The 20773-nt window shown below is 39.8% G+C and overlaps 1 protein-coding gene and 1 pseudogene across 2 annotated transcripts in view; both read right to left on the bottom strand.

Annotated features, from left to right (window-relative positions):
• The window catches only part of ENTPD1 (ectonucleoside triphosphate diphosphohydrolase 1), a 96188-nt gene extending 78626 nt beyond the window's left edge, over window positions 1-17562 (bottom strand). Inside the window, exon 1 of one of the 2 annotated variants that reach the window (XM_043597098.1) lies at window positions 17428-17562. In XM_043597098.1, coding sequence (XP_043453033.1) covers window positions 17428-17443 — 16 coding nt within the window. In that variant the 5' untranslated portion in view covers window positions 17444-17562. The remainder of the gene's footprint in view (window positions 1-17427) is intronic. The other variant, XM_043597100.1, reaches the window with a different exon arrangement.
• Window positions 14562-16761, bottom strand: LOC122493065 (annotated as a pseudogene).
• Window positions 17563-20773: the final 3211 nt, after the last annotated feature.

The following is a 20773-nucleotide window of genomic DNA, read 5'->3' as shown; positions in this document are numbered from 1 at the left end:
GTAAAGACACAACAGGTTTATCTCCTGAGGTCAATTCCACCTAATTCTTACAGTATATTGGGAATTTCTTCACCATAATGGGAGAGCATCTGAAAACCCATGTTGCTTCCATGCCTTGGGTCAAGTGTCCTGCAAAGAATTTAACCACCCCTTTGGGAGAATCTGGGCAAACCTCCTTAGGTAAATTCATCATAGAGTACATTAGAGTCTGGCCACCCAGTTCCTGGTCCTTGCTTCATTTCCACCTTAGGATTAGAGTCAGACCACAGATGTTGACCAAATTGGTAGGGGAGTGACCTTGTATGCTGGTTTCAGTCCACTACTTTCATGTAGGATCTGAATTCAGTTTCCAGTGACCTCAGACAGACATTTCTGCCCAATGACTTGGCAACAGACCAAGGATGTACTTCCCAGATGCCCCTGCAGCTGGACCCCCACCTTGGATCAAAGCCCTTGAATACACCCATGGTCTGGATCAAACATGACTTTATTTGTCTCCCTTGGACACAATGACCTGAGCTACCTACAGGAACTTCCTTTTACTCTCCCCATCTACAAAGAGCTTCAGGTACATGTCATATCTATGGATGTTCCATTTAGAACACTGACAATGAGATGAAAACATTACAAAGAGCAAACATATGAGCTCATAAAGCAAAGCAACCTATTGAAGATTTATACAGGGACAAATTTATTGAAGATGTATGGGGCAAATAGGCTTCAAAACTTTAATAGACCTAAAAACTTTACTAGTCACTGATATCTTATAATTTCATTCGTTCATTCATTATGTACTCATTTATATATTCACGCTTGCACTGATTTGAATAACATTTGATTGTCTGGAATGTGCTTGGTACTGGATATATAAAGTATGAATAAAACTTTATAAGATATATAAGATATACACAAGTATGTATAAGATATATATAAGTATTAATAAGATATATAAAGTATGAATAATCCCTGCTCTTAAAGAACTGTAAGAATTAATGTTCAGAATGTCAATGTCATCGCCTTGATCTGTCAAATAAACGTTTTTATCCTTGGTATGCTCTGTTAAAAGAAACAGATGTAATACACCTCAGTAGGTTATATAAGATAATTCCATTCAATAATATTAGCTATAATTAGCACAAAATGTAATGTGTGAGCTTCAATTCTCTAGGTAATAGCATTATCAGCCTTGAGCATGGTGTTTCTAGGACTGTATCACACCTTTGGCCTTCCTAGCTATATGGTATTGGCCTCACTTCCTCAGTTTTAAAACAAGAATAACAGTATTTCTCATGTCATAAGATTTTTGTAAAGGTCAAATGAGGTAATGGGTTCAACGTGCTTAAGATGGTACCTGGAAAACTCCTGTTTACATTGTATCTTCCTTTTCAAATTTGCATATGATAGTTTTTATTTATGTAGTTTACATTAACAAGATCTTTCCATTTTTTAATCTCACCTTAGAACCTCCATTTGGGGTTAATATCTAAGGTCAAGAGCAATTGGCCTTATAAAGGAAATCCTAAGTAGTAAAAGCAATAACCAAGAAGGACAACATACTCATAGCCCTAATCAAAAGGAAGTAAGTAGAAGTAAGCAGCTCAGAGTCTCAGAAATTAAAACTTGTGAGACGCTTATCAAAACTATAACCTACTAGGAAAAGATGTTAGAGCATACGACACTCTCTTAAGTTAAAACTAAACCAACTGCAGGACACATGAATAAAGTGACAGGACCCCAGTCAAGGCTCAGGCTTTCAAAGCACATCTGGACTCTGTATTAAGTTTCAGACAACACACTTAAAGTGAGACCTTAACAGCCTAGAACTGATCTGAAGCTTCCCAAAAAACAAAAGTGTTAGCCAACTGGAACTTGACAAAACAGTGAAATACAGTAGGAAAGCTGAGGCCTCTTCAGCTGGGGAATGGCAGACACGGAGGAGTCATGACAATATCCTTTCAAATATCTGAGGGACTATCCCACGGAAAGGGATTTAGATCTGGCCCACCTCTATGGCTCAGAGGGAAGTACTAGTGCAAATGGCAGAAGGAAGATGCAGGAAAGGAGAAACATTCAGTTAAATTTTAAAAAGAGCAAATCTTTGTAACAGATCTATCTCATATAGTAAGAGAACTCTATCTGGCATTTAGGAAAAGTAAAGTATAGGAGGGCAAGCAGAGACTCTAGGACTCAACAGAGAATTCAGCTTGATCAAGACGCTGGACTGTGGATTTGGCTGGTTTCTGATAACTTTTTCAGACATCCCTGGTAAGAAAAATAAAGCAGTGATATACTTTCTAAGACATATTAACCATAAAATGAGGATAATAATAACATTGACCTGACAGAATTGTGTAAAGATAATAATCATATGTGGGAAAAGACTTCAATGGGAAAGACTAAAATGAAAACAAATAAACAAGCCCAGAGGAAACAGAGGGGAAATTTTCAATTATTATCCTCACAGAGATGAGGAAAAAATTGCATCTGTGAGACCAAAAGAGTGCACAATTTTGTTTAAATAAACAATTAGAAAATAAAAACAAGTTTTTAGAATTTTAAACTACAACAACTGAAAAATGAACTTGACAAATGTCTTTGAAATTTTAAGGATAAAGTTGAGAAAATATCCTAGAAGGTAGAGCTGACTGCCAAAGAGGATGGGGAGAAAACACAAGAAATTAAAATTATTAATACAAGAGAGACAGCACCTGACTAATACACCTTCCAGAAAGAAAGATCAGAGAAAACCACGGAAAGAAAATTATCAAAGAAACCATATGAGAAAATTTCCCAGAACTAAAGGACCTGAGTTGCCAGATGGGAGGGGCTGAATGCCCAACACAATAGATGAAAATAAACACACCCCAAAGTACATCACTATACATGTTTAGTACATAAGGGATAAAGAAAAAATCCTAAATGCTTCCTAGAAAACAGAGGGTGGGGTGGGAGGAACAAGTGGCATAAAAATAATTGGGAATAAGAATAGCATCAGACTTCAAAAATCCAAAAGACACAAAGGCCTCAACATTTTTAATCCAATGCACCTTTTCTCAGGAAGTACCAAAGGATGTGCTCCACCCAAATGAGGTAGTGACCCTAGGAAAAGGAAAATATGTAGTACAAATGAAGAATCAAAATCAACAGTAGAAAGGTCAGGGGAAGAAGTCCACGAAGACAACCATGCAGCAGTCTAGAAGAGCAATGAGCTTAGATGGGGATAGGACAACAGGTTCAGAGAGGAGGTTTTAAAAAAGAACAGACAAGAAAAGAAGGACAAAAAAGAAAAATTACTGACTACGTAGGAAAGTGTATCAAAGGGTTTGCAAAAAAGGATTACTAATAGAGAGACACTGAGAACTAAGCATATAAAGAAGTGAGAGGCCTTATTAATGTCAGTAAAAATAAAAAGTCCTATAGGAAAGAACATCTGAGGCACAAAAAATAATTAGTCATGCTAAAGGAAACATTGCATATGGATTTAACCGAAACTTGTGACATCACGATGGTGTGGAGAAGGCAACCCTGCAGGAATGTAAGAAAGCGAACCACTCATGGGGCACCTGGGTGGCTGACTTTGGCTCAGGTCATGATCGCACAGTTTGTGGGTTCAAGCCCCACATTGGGCTCTGTGCTGACAGCTCAGAGCCTGGAGCCTGCTTCAGATTCTGTGTCTCCCTCTCTCTCTGGTCCTCCCCAACTCATACTCTGTCTCTCTGTCTCTCTCTCTCAAAAATAAACATTAAAAAAATTAAAAAAGAAAAAAAAAAAAAAGAAAGGCACTCAGCTACCAAAATAAGCAACAGAAAGCACAAATACCAGAAGAGATTCTGAATCTCTTTTCTCAAATCCTTTCTCTTCCCATCCCTTTATTAACGTTGGTACTTGTTAGGTATCATTCTTCATCCTCTTCTGTTTTCATTCTCTACCCTTTCCAGGGAGATTTATTCATGCCCATCCTTTCCAACTCCAACTCTCATTATCTCTGGATTTTGGACAGACCTCTCTAAGCTCTAGACCCAAATTTCCAGCAATCAACATAGTATCTCTGCTTGATGTCTTATAACCATCTCGTGTTCAGCATGTGCCAGGATGAACTTGTTATCTCTCTCCTCCTCTGTCAAATCTACTCTTCTTCCCCACTTCCTAGCCTTATTTTATAAGCACTTACTGACCCAATCATTCAAATCTAAACTTGAGAATAAGTCTTGACATCTCTCTCTCCTTCTCTCCCAACAAACCACTTAGCTCTCTACTTCAGACTCTATAATTCAGAAAATTGTCTAAATCCAGCCCCTCCCATTCATTCCTCTGCCCCCACACCCTGCACCATCAATGCCTTAGTGCAAGTCCCCATCACTTCTCGCCTACTGGGCTACTGCAGAAACCCAATACGAGTCTCCCTCCATCGCTCACCAATCTTGGTTCATTCCCTAGAATGCTGCCAGAATGATTTCACAAAGCCAAGTCTTATGACCACCAAGCATGATGGTAGCATAAGTGAAAATACTTTGCCACACTCCCACATTTTTGTGAAAATCTACAACTATGCCTTAAAAGAAATGGGATTTTTTTCCCAAATGAAAAGCCGCTGTATTCGAATTAAGACATGACACTAATGGCCAGCATCATCTCTTCTGAGACATGGCAGCATAACCAGGCACAAGTAAGTAAAGGCCTTAGTTGGCCCTCCTAAACACCCATTAACTTAGAAAGAACAAACGCACATTACGGGAGAAGAGCAGCAGAGTGTGATGGGAGAGGCAAGGGTAACTCTTTGAGAAGTCCCGGGTTGGTTGTTTTGTCTCGCTTTGTTTTGTTTGTTTGAGTTTGTTTTTGCCTCTGTGAATTGGCAGCCATGTGTCTACCATGAGTATAAAGAGATCTTAGAATTGATCTCCAAAAAAAAAGGCATTACTCAGGCAAGGCACTAAGCAGTGGAACAGCTGCTCACTCTTCAGTTCAACATAAATTTGCTGTCAGTAGGGAAGGGACAAGAGAAGAAAACAGGTCCTAAGAAGGGTCCTTCCTGGATGTCTTTATGCCTCTGGACAATAACATTGAGAGAATTCTGACAACTATAGACTGTCCTCTCAAACATGACTAAATAGTGACAGGACATTTGCCTTCCTTCCTGGATCTGAGTTAGGTTTTTTTGGCTAGAGGACTGAAATATCTTCCCACATGTAGAAGGGGATCTAGCACTTAGTGACTGCATTCTTCCAGGATCCAAAGGGAATTTGAGGGGGTCAAGGGGAGACTATGCATTCCAATCATCTCTAACACTGGGCTAGGATGAATCTCCCCCAACACTTCCTTCAATTCTTTTTAGAACAAGGTGAAAAATACACACATTCATTTGCACACACATACAAAAGGAATCTTTTTTTTTTTAAGGGTAAGGCCTTAGACTAAATAAATTTTACAGTAAAGTAGAAAGAACGATGAAGGAAAAGCTTGCCTCTAAAACAGATATGATGCAAGAATGAGAGAGAAATCTTTCCTTGTTTATTTTTTAGTTAGATACAAGAGGATGTTGCTATGAGAAGAGAACAGACTAAGATAAAAGATTTCATGGTAACCAAAAACACTGCAGCTGAATGAAAAGTTTATATTGGAGATAATTAAGGAAAATTGCATCAGTGACATAGAGCATATTGTAGGAAAACACTCTCAGAATACAAAGAAAAACCAATGAAGGAAAGGAAAGAGAAAGAAAGAGAGAGAGAAAGGTAGATGGTGTTCAGAGATTAGAGATCCAAATAATAGGTCCTGGAGGGAAAAAATGAACAAAGCAGGAACACTGACAGGAGTTATGCCAAGAGAAATCTTTCTTGCTCCTAAAGAAGTCCTGAATTTGGCAATCAAGGGGGTTTACCATATTCTAGGCAAAATCTGTGAAAGGAAGTCTGTACTCAGTTGTCTTGCTGTAAGAAGTATAAAATGTCAGGACTAGAGAACAGAAGAACATTAGGGCTGGAAAACAGCTGTCCTCAAACTTCTCAGCACCAAATACCTCAAGACAGTAGAAGAATATTTCCAATTACAGGAGGGGATAAGATGTCTATATTTAGACAAATTGTCACCCTCTTACCACACTGATGCCCTTTCTAAAAAATTACTTTGGTATGCTGACTAGAGCATTATGAAGAGAAACAAAATTAAGAACTCAAGGATGGGATTGAACGCATAATGAGAAAAGACCTATATTGAAACCAATTAAATCCATGGAGGGATGAGTATAATTATTAATATCCAAATAAAAAGGAAAAACTTATTAAATAAATGCCTAATATAGTTTTAGATACTAGAATTTATAATATTATGAAATTAAATAATTAAAATAAGAAAGGAAGACCAAGGGAAGCAAAAGCTCTTAAATTCTTACCTTTCATAACACAGCCACAATTACTCTTGTTTTTACTTTGATATTAAGATAAACTTAAGCTCAGGAATGTTTTTATTTTCATTTAATATATCCACAGACAAAAATAAAAATAAGATATCTGTTATCCACAGCTTTCTAGAAATACAGATAAAAATAAATAAGCAAAAGTGCAGAGTCCATATAGCAAAAAGCATAATATGAGAAAACATTCAACACCAGGGAGAATAAAACAAGAATGGTACGTAAAATAAATGTGAACTAATATAAATTCCTCCATGAAAACTCCAGAGACTCTCCAGAGACTCAACTTGGATTTAAAAAACCAATGGTTCATGGGGCGCCTGGGTGGCTCAGTCAGTTAAACGTCCAACTTTGGCTCAGATCATGATCTCACAGTTTGTGAGTTCGAGCCTTGCGTCAGGCTCTGTGCACAGCTTGGAGCCTGCTTTGGATCCTGTGCCTCATTCTCTCTCTGTCCCTCCCCCACTTGTGCTCTCTCTCTCTCTCTGCCTCTCAAAAATAAATACATGTAAAAAAAAATTTTTTTTTAAAGCCAATGGTTCATAAAGGATGCATGGAGAATAAAATGAAAATTCCAGCTGGCTTCTTTGCAGAAATTGACAAGCTGATCCTAAAATTCATATGGAAATTCAAGGGACCCCAAATAGTAAAAACAATCTTGAAAAAAAGAACTGACTCTGATTTCAAAACTTCCTACAAAGTTATAGTAATCAAGACAGGGTGGAACTGACACAGAGATAGACATACAGATCAACAGAATAGAGCTGAGAGTCCTCACATTTACAGTCACTTGCTTTTCAACAAGGCTGCCAAGAAAATTCACTGGGGAAGAGAATAATCTTTGCAATAAATAGTGCTGGGACGACTGGATATTCACATGAAGTTGGGCCTCCACCTCATACTACATCCAAAAATTATTCAAAATGGATCAAAGACCTAAATGTGAGAGCTAAAACCAGAAAATCGTTCAAACAAAACATAAGTGCAAATGTTCATGACTATGGATTAGACAAAGGTTCCTACTCCAAAGAAGATCTACAAATACCCATTAAACACACAAACAGATGCTCAAAATCATTAGCCATCAAGGAAATGCAAATCAAAGCCACAAGACACCACTTCACGCTCAATATGATGGCTATAATCAAAGATCAATAAAAAAATGAAAAGGGCTAGGTAAGGATGGAGAGAGACTGCAACCATCACACACTGCTGGTAGGAATGTAAAATGATGCAGCTACTTTGGAAAACAGTCTGGCAGTTCCTCAAATGGTTAAGCATAGACATATGACCCACTTCTTGGTATATATCCAAGGGAAATTAAGAACATAGATCCACACAAAAACTAGTCCATGAATGCTCAGAGCAGCATTATTCATAATGATAAAAGGTAGACACACCTCAAATATCCACTAAGTGATGAATGGATAAAATGTGGTTTATCCATACAGTAGAATATATGATAGGAAATGTTCAGAAGAGGCAAAACTTTAGCAGAAAGGAGGCTGGTGTTTGCCAAAGGCTGTGGGGGGAAGAAACGGTATGTGGAGATGGAATGGAAGCGACTAATGGGTACAGAGTTTCTTTCTGGGGTGATAAAATGTTCCAAAATTGATTGTAGCGATGAGTACACAATTCTGTGAACGTAGTAAAAAACACCGAAAAGTGGATGTTAAGTGGGTGAATTATGTGGTATGTGAATTACATCTCAAAATAATAGTAAGATCAACAACTATGAGTTCAAATCTCAACTTCAACACTGACCAATGGAGAGACTTTTGCTAACTCACTTCTTCAGTCTCTCGTTTGTAAGACAGGGACAGTAAACAGTACTGATCTCCAAAACTTGTTTGAGAACTGAGTTAACAGCTGTAAGGTGACTAGAACAGCAGGTGGCCCAATACACACGGAACCTGTAGGTTAACTAACTAAAGTCACCACTACTTCCACGCATTAAAAACTTACTGTATTCGTTTCCTACGGCTGCCATAAGAAATTATCACCAACTTGGTGGCTTAAAGCAAAATACACATTTACTCTCTCACAGTTTCACAGGTCCAAAGTCTGAAATCAGCTTCATTGGGCTGAAATCAGGGTGTTGGCAGAGCCGTTCTTCCTTTTCCATCTTCTAAACTCCATTCCATGCGTTCCTTGGCTAGTGGCCCTCTCCCCCACATTCAAAGCCAGAGGCACAGCATCTTGCTTCAGTGGTTACATTGCCTTCTGTGACAAATCCCCCACTCCCTCCCTCTTATAAGGATATTGGTTGCATTTAGGGCCCGCCTGGCTAATCCAGGATACTCTCCCCAGTTAAAGATCCTTAATTTAATCACATCTGTGAAGACTCTTTTTCAATAGGACATGCATGAATTCTAAAGATTAGGAGCTATAATCTTTGCAGCCTACTTCGGTTACTATATTGACCAAAAAAGAAGAAAAAGAAAGTAAATCTATGGGGAAAAGCTCTATTTCTATGAAAAAATCTATTTCTCAACTCACCAAAAGAAAGCAATAAAAAGAAAACATAGGGGCTCCTGGGTGACTCAGTCAGTGAAGCATCTGACTCGATTTTGGCTCAGGTCATGATCTCATGGTTCGTGGGATCGAGCCCCACAATGACAGCAGGCCCCACAATTGTGACAGGCTCCACAATGACAGCAGGATCCTCTCTCTCTCTCCCTCTCTCTCTCTCTGCCCCTCCCGTGCACTCTCTCTGTCTCTCCAAATAAATTAATTTAAAAAAATATTTAGGGGCGCCTGGGTGGCGCAGTCGGTTAAGCGTCCGACTTCAGCCAGGTCACGATCTTGCGGTCCGTGAGTTTGAGCCCCGCGTCAGGCTCTGGGCTGATGGCTCAGAGCCTGGAGCCTGTTTCCGATTCTGTGTCTCCCTCTCTCTCTGCCCCTCCCCCGTTCATGCTCTGTCTCTGTCCCAAAAATAAATAAACGTTGAAAAAAAAATTAAAAAAATATTTAAAAGAAGACATTAAGCAAAAGATGGTACCAACAACGTTTTTACATAGCTGAAATTAGAAAATATGAGTACTGCGCTATTAATTTCTGTTAACTAACCCTGTTCACTGGAAACAAGGGTTGTTCGGGTCCTATCTACCCTGTCTTTTGAGCACGAAGCCTAAAAAATTATTTTACTGATGACGCATCACTTCAGATGTCTTTTTGTGCATGTGTCTGAGTCTTTATCCACTTAAGCGATACTGTTTCAGTTTTATGGTTCAGTGATTCTGACCCCACCTCTTAAATCCTGCCAAACAGTCCCACATCCTGGCTCTGGCCTCCTGGAACCTGCCATGGTTACATGAAACAGAGAGGCCGGGTAATTCTCACTCACAGCCACTGCATACTTAGCCATACGAGGCTCAGCTGCTTCAGGTGTCACCTGAGAACTTCCTCTCACCTTCTTGTCTCTTTCCCAACACTGAATTACTCCTTCTCTGCATCTTCTTGACCTTCCCTCCGTACTCCCAACTTTTCATCATGCCCCTACTTTTCTAACAAGCCACAATAAAAATGACTCAGGTCGCATTTCCCCACCAGAACCGAAAATAATGGATATTGACTATCATTTCACATAGGAGAAAATTATGCTTGGGGAGGGGTTACCATATGATTGAAATGACTGGATAGATTTTTAAATACCCACCCTTATGTCTTAAAAGCAGAATATATCTCCTTTATAAGCATTCACAAAAAATTCACTACATGCTTAAGTACAAAGAAACCTCAGAAATTATAAAGCCATATTCTCTATCCATTGTGAAATAAAATGAAATTTTAATTAAAATTAATAGTTTAAACAAAAATAACAATCACTTGGAACTTAATATATATTATTCTGGGTTAAAGAGACCATAAAAATGCAGTATCAAACTATTTTGAAAACCACAGCACCACTGATAAAAGTGTATTGGATCTATTTATAGCTATAAGTCTTTGTACAAAAAAAACACTAAGGGAAGACTCAGAAAAACTGTTGTGAATATAGCAGAAAAACTTGAATATCTTTATTTGATGAAGAGCTCACATAAATTAAATTGAAAACATAAAATCCAAATAAGTAATAAAAGGGCAAAGGATATAAACAGTATACAAAAGAAGAAGGACATTATGTTAAAAAACACTGAATTTACTGGTAATTAAAGAAATACTAATTTGGGGTGCCTGGGTGGCTCAGTAGGTTGAGCATCCTACTCTTGATTTTGGCTCAGGTCACAATCTGACAGTTTCATGAGTTTGAGCCCGATGTTGGGCTCTGCATTGCCAGTGCAGAGCTTGCTTGGGACTCTCTCTCTCTCTGCCCCTCCCCTGCTCATGCTCTCTCTGTCTCTCTCAAAATTAATAACAAAATTAAAAAAACACAAATTAAAATAACATAAAAGTAGATAAGATTATTTTTTAAAACAACACCAAAGCTGTCAGGGATGCAACAAAACAGGAGCTGCTTGTGGAAGCATGAAATGTCCACCCTTACAGAAAGCAACTTGGCAACAGTAATCAAGAACTTTAAAAACTATTTACAAGTTTTAATCTAGTATTTCTACTTCTGGGACTCTATCTATCCTAGCATGCAACCCTACGTATGGAAAAACTTTATGCATAAAGACGTTTATTGGAAATGGTAACAACCTAAATGTTCAATAACAGGAGAATTATTAAATTATGGGACCATAAAAATTGTGATAACAGAGCAAGGCTAAGATAAAATGTTCGTGCTTCACTGCTATGCTAAAATCCAGGCTTTAAAACTGTATGTACAGCCTAACAATCATAATGCCATCTCATAATTTTTCAAGATCCTAGCCAAGAAAATGCAAAAAGAAAAACAACACAGGCATAGTAAAAGGAACTGCAAGGAAATACACCAAGATATTGTCGGGAATGATTGTTTTTCTTTTCTCCCCTAATCTGTATTTTCATGTTTTCTTTAACGGGCATGTGCCATATTACTTACACTGTCGCGGTCATAAAGAATTGTCCACATACCTTCTATGAATCAAAAGGAAACACTTCTTTATGAAGGACATGTACTGCCATTGTTCCTGGGTCTCTAAAGTCATGTTGATATTCTAGCACAAACACAACAGGATGGAAGCATGTTACACAAACTCTCCTCTGCCTTCTTTTCTCCAACAGCTTCTTTTTTCCTCATAATTCCCTCAATTTTCCAAACTAAAGAAATTCCACTGGTCCTCTCTGCACCCACTTCCCCCCTTTGCACCTAGAATCATTCCCACCTCACTTCTGCAGAGTGGGTACAATGCCCCAGGCACACTATTCCCAGTCTCAGAGCCCTGAGTCCCTGCTACCCCTACTCCATGGTACTCCAAACATCCAGGAAAGGGTTCTAGAGACAATACTTCTCCAGTACTTCTCAGGTTGGAGACAGGGAATAAAAGCAGGGAGACTTGGAGCCATGGAGAAAAAGTGGGCAATATTTAGAAACTCTTCACAGGGCCTTTTTAGTAATAATAGTTTGTGTGCGATAAATTCAGACTTCTTTCTTGTATGGCAAATTAGAGGTTAGCTTCCTGTTCTAGGCCATGTATTGAATAAACGAATAAACCCTTCATTTATTGAAGACATAAATGGCCCCTGGCTGAATGAATGAACGAACGAATGAATGAATGACATTTCCCATGATCCTGCAATGACATAGGTAATCTGTGACTCAAAGTCTCCTCTGGCAAAGGAAACAAAAACAAAATCAAACTATTGATATTACACCAAAATAAAAAGCTTTTGTACAACAAAGGAAACCATCAAGAAAACAAAAAGGCAACCTACTGAATGGGAGAAGATGTTTGCAAATGACACATCTGACAAGGGGTTAATATCCAAAATATATAAAGAATTTATACAACTCAACACCAAAACAAACAAACAAACAAACAAACAAAATAATCCAATTGAAAAATGGACAGGAGACATGAACAGACATTTTTTCAAGAAAGACATACAGATTGCCAACAGATACACGAAAAGATGCTCAACATCACTCATCATCAGAGAAATGCAAATCACACCACAATGAGATATCACCTCACACCTGTCAGATTAGCTAAAATCAAAAACATATGAAATAATAAGTGTTGGTGAGGATGTGGAGAAAAATGAATCCTCATGCACTGTTGGTGGGAATGCAAGCTGGTGCAGCCACTGTGGAAACCAGTATGGAGCTTCCTCAAAAAATAAAAATAGAACTACCATATCATCTAGTAATTCCACTACTGGGTATTTACCCAAGGAAAATGAAAACACTAATTTTAAAAGTATGTGCACCAGGGACACCTGGGTGGCTCACTCAGTTGAGTGTCCAACTCTTGATTTTGGCTCAGGTCATAATCTCAAGGTTCGTGAGTTTGAGCCCGGCATTGTGCTCCACGCTGACAGTGCAGAGCCTACTAGGGATTCTCCCTCTCCCTCTCTCTGCCCTTCCCTTTCTCCCTCTCCTTCTCCCTCTCTCTGTCCCCAAAATAAATAAACGTTGAAAAAAATATATATATGCACCCTTATGTTTATTGCAGCATTATTTACAAGAGCCAAGATATGGAAGCAACCCAAGCATCCATCAATAGATGAATGAATAAAGAAGAGATGGTAGGGGCACCTGGCTGGCTCAGTCAGTGGAACACACAACTCTTGATCTCAGGGTTGTGAGTTCAAGACCCATGTTGGGCATGGAGCTTACTTAAAAAAATGAAATAAAGAAAGAAGAGGCATTATATATATTCAATGGAATATTAATCAGCCATAAAAAGAATAAAGACTGAGATCTTGCCATTTGCAACAACATAGATGGATCTAGAGGGTATAATGCTAAGCGAAATAAGTCAGTCAGAGAAAAACAAATACCATAGGATTTCATTCGTGTGGATTTTAAATTTTTTTTTTCAACGTTTATTTTATTTTTGGGACAGAGAGAGACAGAGCATGAACGGGCGAGGGGCAGAGAGAGAGGGAGACACAGAATCAGAAACAGGCTCCAAGCTCTGAGCCATCAGCCCAGAGCCCGACGCGGGGCTCGAACTCACGGACCGCGAGATCGTGACCTGGCTGAAGTCGGACGCTTAACCGACTGCGCCACCCAGGTGCCCCTCGTGTGGATTTTAAGAAACAAAACAAACAAAGAGGGAAAAACAAAAATAGACTCTTAAATTCAGAGAACAAACTGGTAGTTTCCAGAGCGGGGGATGAACTAGGTAAAGGGGATTAAGAGTACATTTATCATCATGAGCACCAAGTAATGTATAGAATTGTTGAATCAATAAAACTAATATAACTAATATAAACTAATATAACTCCACATGTTAATTACACTTGAATAAAATAAATGTTCCCTCTTCCTATACTATCTCTGGGCCCTTGGCCAAGTGACTTCCCTCCTCAGCTATGAGATGCAGAAACCAATATCACAGGTTTGTTGTGAAGATTCTATGACACAATGCATATAAAAATTACAGTGCCTGGTACATAGTAATCAATGTTAGCTCTTATTATTAACACTTCACAGAGTCTGGTTTCAGTTAGAGTTGGTTGTATATATGTCTGTCTTCCTTCACTAGACTGTGAGCAAACTGTTTACATCTCACCCATCTGGCATGGGGACTTACAAATGGTAGACACACAATAATATTTGTCAAATTGCTTTGAAGGCATGCCAGGAAGAGGAAAGGGAGGGTGCTGGAAACAAGTTTAACGTACTTTATGATTTTACTCAGGGCCAACCTCTGCAGTGTATGTTTTTCTTCTATTACCAGAACACATTGTCTCGGACTATAAGGTTGCTATTAAAAGGGGCTGGGGAGGCACTATTTCTGGAACCAGATGCTCTGTTCAGAGATAGTGAGGTTGTGCTATGAGGCATCTGAAATCTCCAGTTTGGCTCCTGGCTGAATGGGGAGTGGGGGCTAAAGTTCTGCCAGAGCTGGACTGGCCAACCTGGGTACCCTGGCATGGGGCCACATCAGCTCTGATGATCAGCCTCCTAGAAGGGATGCATCTTGTTTCTCGGCGCATTCACTTAGGGGGTATCTTAATAGAGTGAATAAAAGAGCGGTATGTACCAGCGGGAACTCTACTGAAAACTCATAGGTCCCCTTTTATTTCTCATTTATTTTTTTATTTACTTACTTATTTTGGCAGCACTAGGGTTTATTAAACTGTGCCTTAGTACAGGTACTGGGGCTTGCCCATGGTATTCTTGAAGTATCAAAGCTAGGAGGTTCTGCCAATTCTTCTTGAGCAATGACACCAGGAAATTGACAGCTAAGTTAATGTTGTTCACAAGCTCATCATCTGTCGTCTTCATGTGGCCAACTTCACTTCATCTACTTTGACCACTATGTTCTCATTGTAGGCCAGCAAGGAAGGGAACTTGCCAGGCTTAGTCAGGCCTGGACCCAGGATTTGTGGGATCTGCTTGCTCAGAGATTCTAAAGCAAAAAAGGCATTATACTTCTTGGCCAGCTTCTTGACTAATTTTTTATTCTTGTTGAGTTTCTTCAATGCCTCAATGTCCATGTGGGGAATAACCATAGCCTTGGCCTCATTACAGTGCTGCTGGTCCCCTAAAACACATACAGAGAACGTGGGGCAGGGAGTGGACGTAAGCCTGATGTTGCCCAAGAAGAATTTGTCCTTCAGAGGGTTATAGTTCTTCAAGCTGACCTGCAGCTCCACCATCTCCCAAAACTCCTGGTGCTTGTGCTGGCTGGTTCCTGGGCAGGACTTCCCGCACCGCCTCATACAGGGTGTCACGGGAGACTTTGTTGCTCATGGTGCCATGCACCACAATAATCAGAAAAGAGTCATAGGTCCCCTTTTAAACTAGCCTTCTGATTCTTGGATAAACATCAGCTAAAAAAATAATACTTAGTTTGCCTAATATTTGTTGAGTTCCTATTATGTGCTAAACATTGTACTAGACACTGCCAATCCAAAGGTGAATAAAGAAATTATAATCAGGGTAAGGGGGAGGAAATGCAGAGGACAGCAATGTGGATGAGTATCATGAGCACCAGCTTAGGCGTAAGCAGTGGAGGTGTAGAAACATCCAAGTCAGGGGTTATTCTAAGGCTCAAGGGAAGGAGAAGGCATGAAGTGGCAGTTGGTAACCAAGATAAAGCTTGAAAGAATGATTGCAACAGCTCACATTTACTGAACACATACTCTATACGTCAGATCCTGTTCTGAGAATTTTGCATAAATTCCTCAATTAGTCTTTATAATAACGCTATGAGGTAGATATTATTATTCTCTTCATTGTATAGATGAAGAAACCAAGGCACTCAGTTAGTAAATGGTGGAGCTGGGATTCAAATCTAGGCAGTGGGGCTCCAGACTGAAGGGGAAGGAGAAGGCCAGCTAGGCCTTCAAGGCAGAAGCGAGTGCCATGTAACAGTCTGAGAGGGCGGAAAGAAACAAGGTCACTTGGGGAACTGAAAGTGGCTGGGGGTGGGGACCGAAGTTCAGAGATGACTGGGCTCACTCTGCAGGTTAGAAGGGAAACCAGAGGGAGGGTATTTCTGGTCTGGACTTGGAAAAACTAGCTGTGTGATTACTGTCACATAACCCCTCCTGGTCCCACTCTCTTCCTTTTGTAAAAGGGTAAAATTAACTATACCTGGGGGTCTATCATAGAGAATGGCCATGAGCACCAAGTGAGAAAATGTATGTGAATTGATAGCAAAGCACAGATTCCTTCTCAGACTTGAGATTTCATCAGTATCATTTCTCCCAGCAGCTCAAAGCTCTGCAGACTCCGAATCAACCACATGTGGCCGTAGTAGCCAGAGCCTTCAGGAGGTGTAACAGTGAGAGTATAGAAAAAAAGCCTATAGACCCTGAGTCCAAAGACCTGTATCTAAATTCCCCATTCACTAACAGTGTGATCCCAAGGCAAGCAACACTCTCATTATATCACCACCATGTGGAAAATGGGAATGATAATGATAGCACTCACCTCTTAAGTTGATGTGAGGAATAAATAATACAGGTAATGTGTTTAGAATAGCTCCCGGCGCAGAGTAAAGACTTAGTAAACATTAATAGCTTTTATCACTATCATTAAGAACACGTTGACTACTCATCCCATTGCTCTGCATTCTATGTGATAAAAACGTGTGGGGCTATCAGAAATTAGAGATGAAGAAGAAGGTTTGCAACCCTACACAACCACACTGCTGTGGAGACTCTCCCTGACTCCCATGGGCTGGCAAGCAGCTGGCTCTCCATCGTGGCAGAAAATGCCCAAAAGAGGTAAAAGAGAGCGCACACCATCTGTGCAAACTAGGCTGCTCTTACAGTTTTTAGACAAAATCTAAATATAGTCACCCAGATATGCCTTGCTTTTTTAAGATAAAACTGTTCACCCCTCCACTCCTTCACTCCACCCCCACCCAGACACACACCATACATATACACACATCCCAAGAAGCGGTTCGTCTTTTTTAAGACATACTGTGAGGTCCTGTTGTGACAGCCTCTTGCCACATTAACTTCTCTATCTAACTCCTGGCAGAGAACCCTTGGCTAATTTAACAACAGGAAAGCACGCAGGAAACTTGAGAACAAAACAAATCTCCTACACACAGAGCCCAGCATCTTCAAGCAAACTCGCTGAGGTACAGACCCGAAGCAAGATGACTCTGGACTATAAATGAGGCAGCTGCTTCTTAAAACCGCAAAGGGATGGAAGGAGTCATTTGCCGCTAAAACACTAGAGTTGAATGCAAATTGATCATGAATATTCATGAGCCCCTCCAGCTTACTCAAGAGCCACCCTTCACTAAAACCCCGGGGCTTTGCTTCCTAAAAAGTTTCCCAAAGTTCTTTCTCTGCCTCCTCTCTGAACGAGAGGGTGGGAAAGTTCATTTGGGGATTTATGCCTCTTGCTCTTTCAAGTACTTGCTTTTGGTCTGGGTTTTTGGGTTTTTTTTCCTTCTTTTTTTTTTTTTTCCTTTGGTTTGTTCTTAAGGATTCAGATCAAATCAATTTGCTCTTACCCTTTCTATCTTCCATAATTGGCAGCTTTTGTTTTCTTCCTCTTTGCTCTTTATTTTTTTCAGCTTCTGCTTGCTGTGGTCGGTCTCAGTGAGAGAGGTACTCAAGGAACTGAGATATAACAGACCCTCGGGCTTGTGGGAGGGGCTAAATTAGCCGGCCCCGTTTCGGAAGGAACTTCAAACCCTATGTCTCTTTCATTGACTGGAAAGAATAGATTGGCTGAGTCCCGCTGCTCATTTCCCTAAAGCACACGAAGATTTGACCGGGTTGGGGTGGTCATTTTTCGTATTCTTAAAGCTATGTATGTTCAAGTGTCTCGCTCTCCCTCTCATTTTGTTACAGAAATCCATTTTTTTCTCTCGAGAAATGTTATCTTGGCTGCAAGCAAAAAAGCTATTTACTTATTGCAGTTTTGAAGCCAGATAACTAGAAGCTTGTTACCTGATACCCACTAGAAAAACTAGAAGAACTCAAGAACAGTTCTTCCTGCCCCATAAAGCTGATTACCTCTGGTCGGCTGAAGAGCAATCCCTTTTCCAGGCTCATTAGACCACAAGAGCAACAGTCCTGTCACGGATGGATGCTGTGGCAGGAAAAGTCACTGTGGCAGGAGAAGCCACATTATTGGTGGGAAGGCAGAGGAGGCTGGGAACCGCTATCCAGCTGTACTGATGCAAGTCGTCCACCTTTTCCAAACTTTAACGTCCCACCTCTGAAGTCTTCGCAGCATGAACTGCCACACCCAGGCTTTGCCAAGATGAGTCAAATGCAGATAAGAGGCTGACCAAAACATTTTCAAATTGTGTATTTATGTTATTTTGAAATCAGGACAAGACCTAATTCTCCCAGAGGAAGGTTAAGTACTCAAGGCCCAAGGCTCGCTCCTTGGGCAAATTCTCCCTCCACATGGCTGTCACAAACCTTAGCATTTTAGGTCTGAAAACAGATCACAGACATCTAGTCTAACCAAGGTTAGAGAGGAGGAAAAGTTATGCCATCTGCTCATGTTCACACAAAGAGAGAAAGCAGGGAGGGGGTCTCTCTTTTTTGCTACCATGCTCCCCAGCACGTAATAAAGTTGCTCTACAGAGTAGGCTGTCGATAAATGTTTGATAGATGGTTGAATTAACGAATAAATAACAAAGCAGAGAGCAGATAGGATTTTCTGATTCCTACTTCATGCTTTTTCTACGTTGCCTCTCTAGCATGAGAATTTGTGTCTAAATGCAATTATACCATAAGACATTTTTCTTCATATAAACTACTAAATTAGTGACCACTATAGAGTTTTACTTCTTTTTCTTTAAAGATTTTATTTAAATTCAAGTTACTTAACATCTAGTATAGTACTGGTTTCAGAAGTAGAATTTAGTGATTCATTACTTACATATAACACCCAGTGCTCATCACAAGTGCCCTCCTTAACACCCATCCCCCATTTAGCCCATCCCCCAACCCACCTCCCCTCCAGCAAACTCAGTTTGTTCTCTATAGTTAAGAGTCTTATGGTTTGCCCCCTTCTCTGTTTTTATCTTTTTTTAATTTTTCCTTCCCTTCCTCCATATTCATCTGTTTTGCTTAAATTCTACATATGAGTGAAATCATGGTATTTATCTTTATCTGGCTGACTTATTTCACTTAGCAAGATACACTCTAGTTCCATCCATGTTGTTACAAATGGCAAGATTTCATTCCTTTTGATGGCTGGGTAATATTCCATTGTATATATATATACCACATCTTCTTTATCCATTCATCAGTTGATGAACATTTGGGCTCTCTCCATAATTTGGCTATTATTGATAGTGCTGCTATAAACATTGGGGTGCATGGGTCCCTTCAAATCAGTATTTTTGTATCCTTTAGGTAAATACCTAGTAGTGTGATTGTTGGATCATAGAGTAGTTCTATTTTTAACTTTTTGAGGAAACTCCATACTGTTTTCCAAAGTGGCTGCACCAGTTTGCATTCCCACAAACAGTGCTAGAGGGTTCCCCTTATTCTGCATCCTCATCAACATCTGTTGTTTCCTGAGTTGTCCGTTTTAGCCATTCTGACAGGTGTGAGGTGGTACCTCATTGTGGTTTTGATCTATATTTCCCTGATGATGAGTGATGTTGAGCATCTTTTCATGTGTCAGCCATTTATATATCTTCTTTGGAGAAATGTCTTTTCATGTCTTCTGCCCATTTCTTCAATGGATCATTTCTTTTTGGGGTGTCAAGTTTGGTAAGTTCTTTATATATTTTGGATACTAGCCCCTTATTGATATGTCATTTGCAAATATCTTCTCTCATTCCGTAGGTTGCCCTTTAGTTTTGTTGATTATTTCCTTCACTGTGCAGAAGCTTTTTATCTTGATGAGGTCCCAATAGTTCATTTTTGCTTTTGTTTTCCTTGCCTCTGGAGATGTGTTTAGTAAAAAGTTGCTACAGCCAAAGTCAAAGAGGTTGCTGCCTGTGTTCTCTAGGATTTTGATGGTTTCCTGTCTCACATTTAGGACTTTCCTCCATTTTGAATGCATTTTATTTTATTTTTTTAAATATGAAATTTATTGTCAAGTTGGCTTCCATACAACACCCAGTGCTCATCCCAACAGGTGCCCTCCTCAATGCCCATCACCCACTTTCCCCTCCCTCCCACCGCCCATCAACCCTCAGTTTATTCTCCGTTTTTAAGAGTCTCTTATGGTTTGCCTCCCTCCCTCTCTAACTTTTTTTTCCCCCTTCTCCTCCCCCACGGTCTTCTGTTAAGTTTCTCAGGATCCACATAAGAGTGAAAACATATGGTATCTCTCTTTCTCTGTATGACTTATTCCACTTAGCATAACACTCTCCAGTTTCATCCACGTTGCTAGAAAAGGCCATATTTCATTCCTTCTCATTGCCAAGTAGTATTCCACTGAATCTGTTTTTGTGTGTGGTTAAGAAAGTGGTCCAGTTTCATTCTTCCGCATGTCACTGCCCAGTTTTCCCAACACCGTTTGTTAAAGAGACTGTCTTTTTTTCATTGAGTATTTCTTCCTGATTTGTCAAAGACTAGTTGACCATATAGTTGTGGGTCCATTTCTGGGTTCTTTCTTTGTTTCATTGACCTACGTGTCTGTTTTTGTGCCAGTACCACACTGTCTTGATGATTACAGCTTTGTAATACAGCTTGAAGTCTGGAATTGTGATGCCTCCCGCTTTGTTTTTCTTTGGCTATTTGAAGTCTTTTCTGGCTCCATACAAATTTTAGAATTGTTTGTTCTATCTCTGTGAAAAATGCTGGTGTTATTTTGATAGGGATTGCATTGAATGTGTAGATTGATTTGGGCAGTGTGAACATTTTAGCAATATTTTTTCT

The sequence above is a fragment of the Prionailurus bengalensis genome, chromosome D2 (genome assembly GCF_016509475.1).
Source record: "Prionailurus bengalensis isolate Pbe53 chromosome D2, Fcat_Pben_1.1_paternal_pri, whole genome shotgun sequence".
Classification (NCBI taxonomy): Eukaryota; Metazoa; Chordata; class Mammalia; order Carnivora; family Felidae; genus Prionailurus; species Prionailurus bengalensis.
This window is presented reverse-complemented; position numbering and strand designations above follow the sequence as displayed.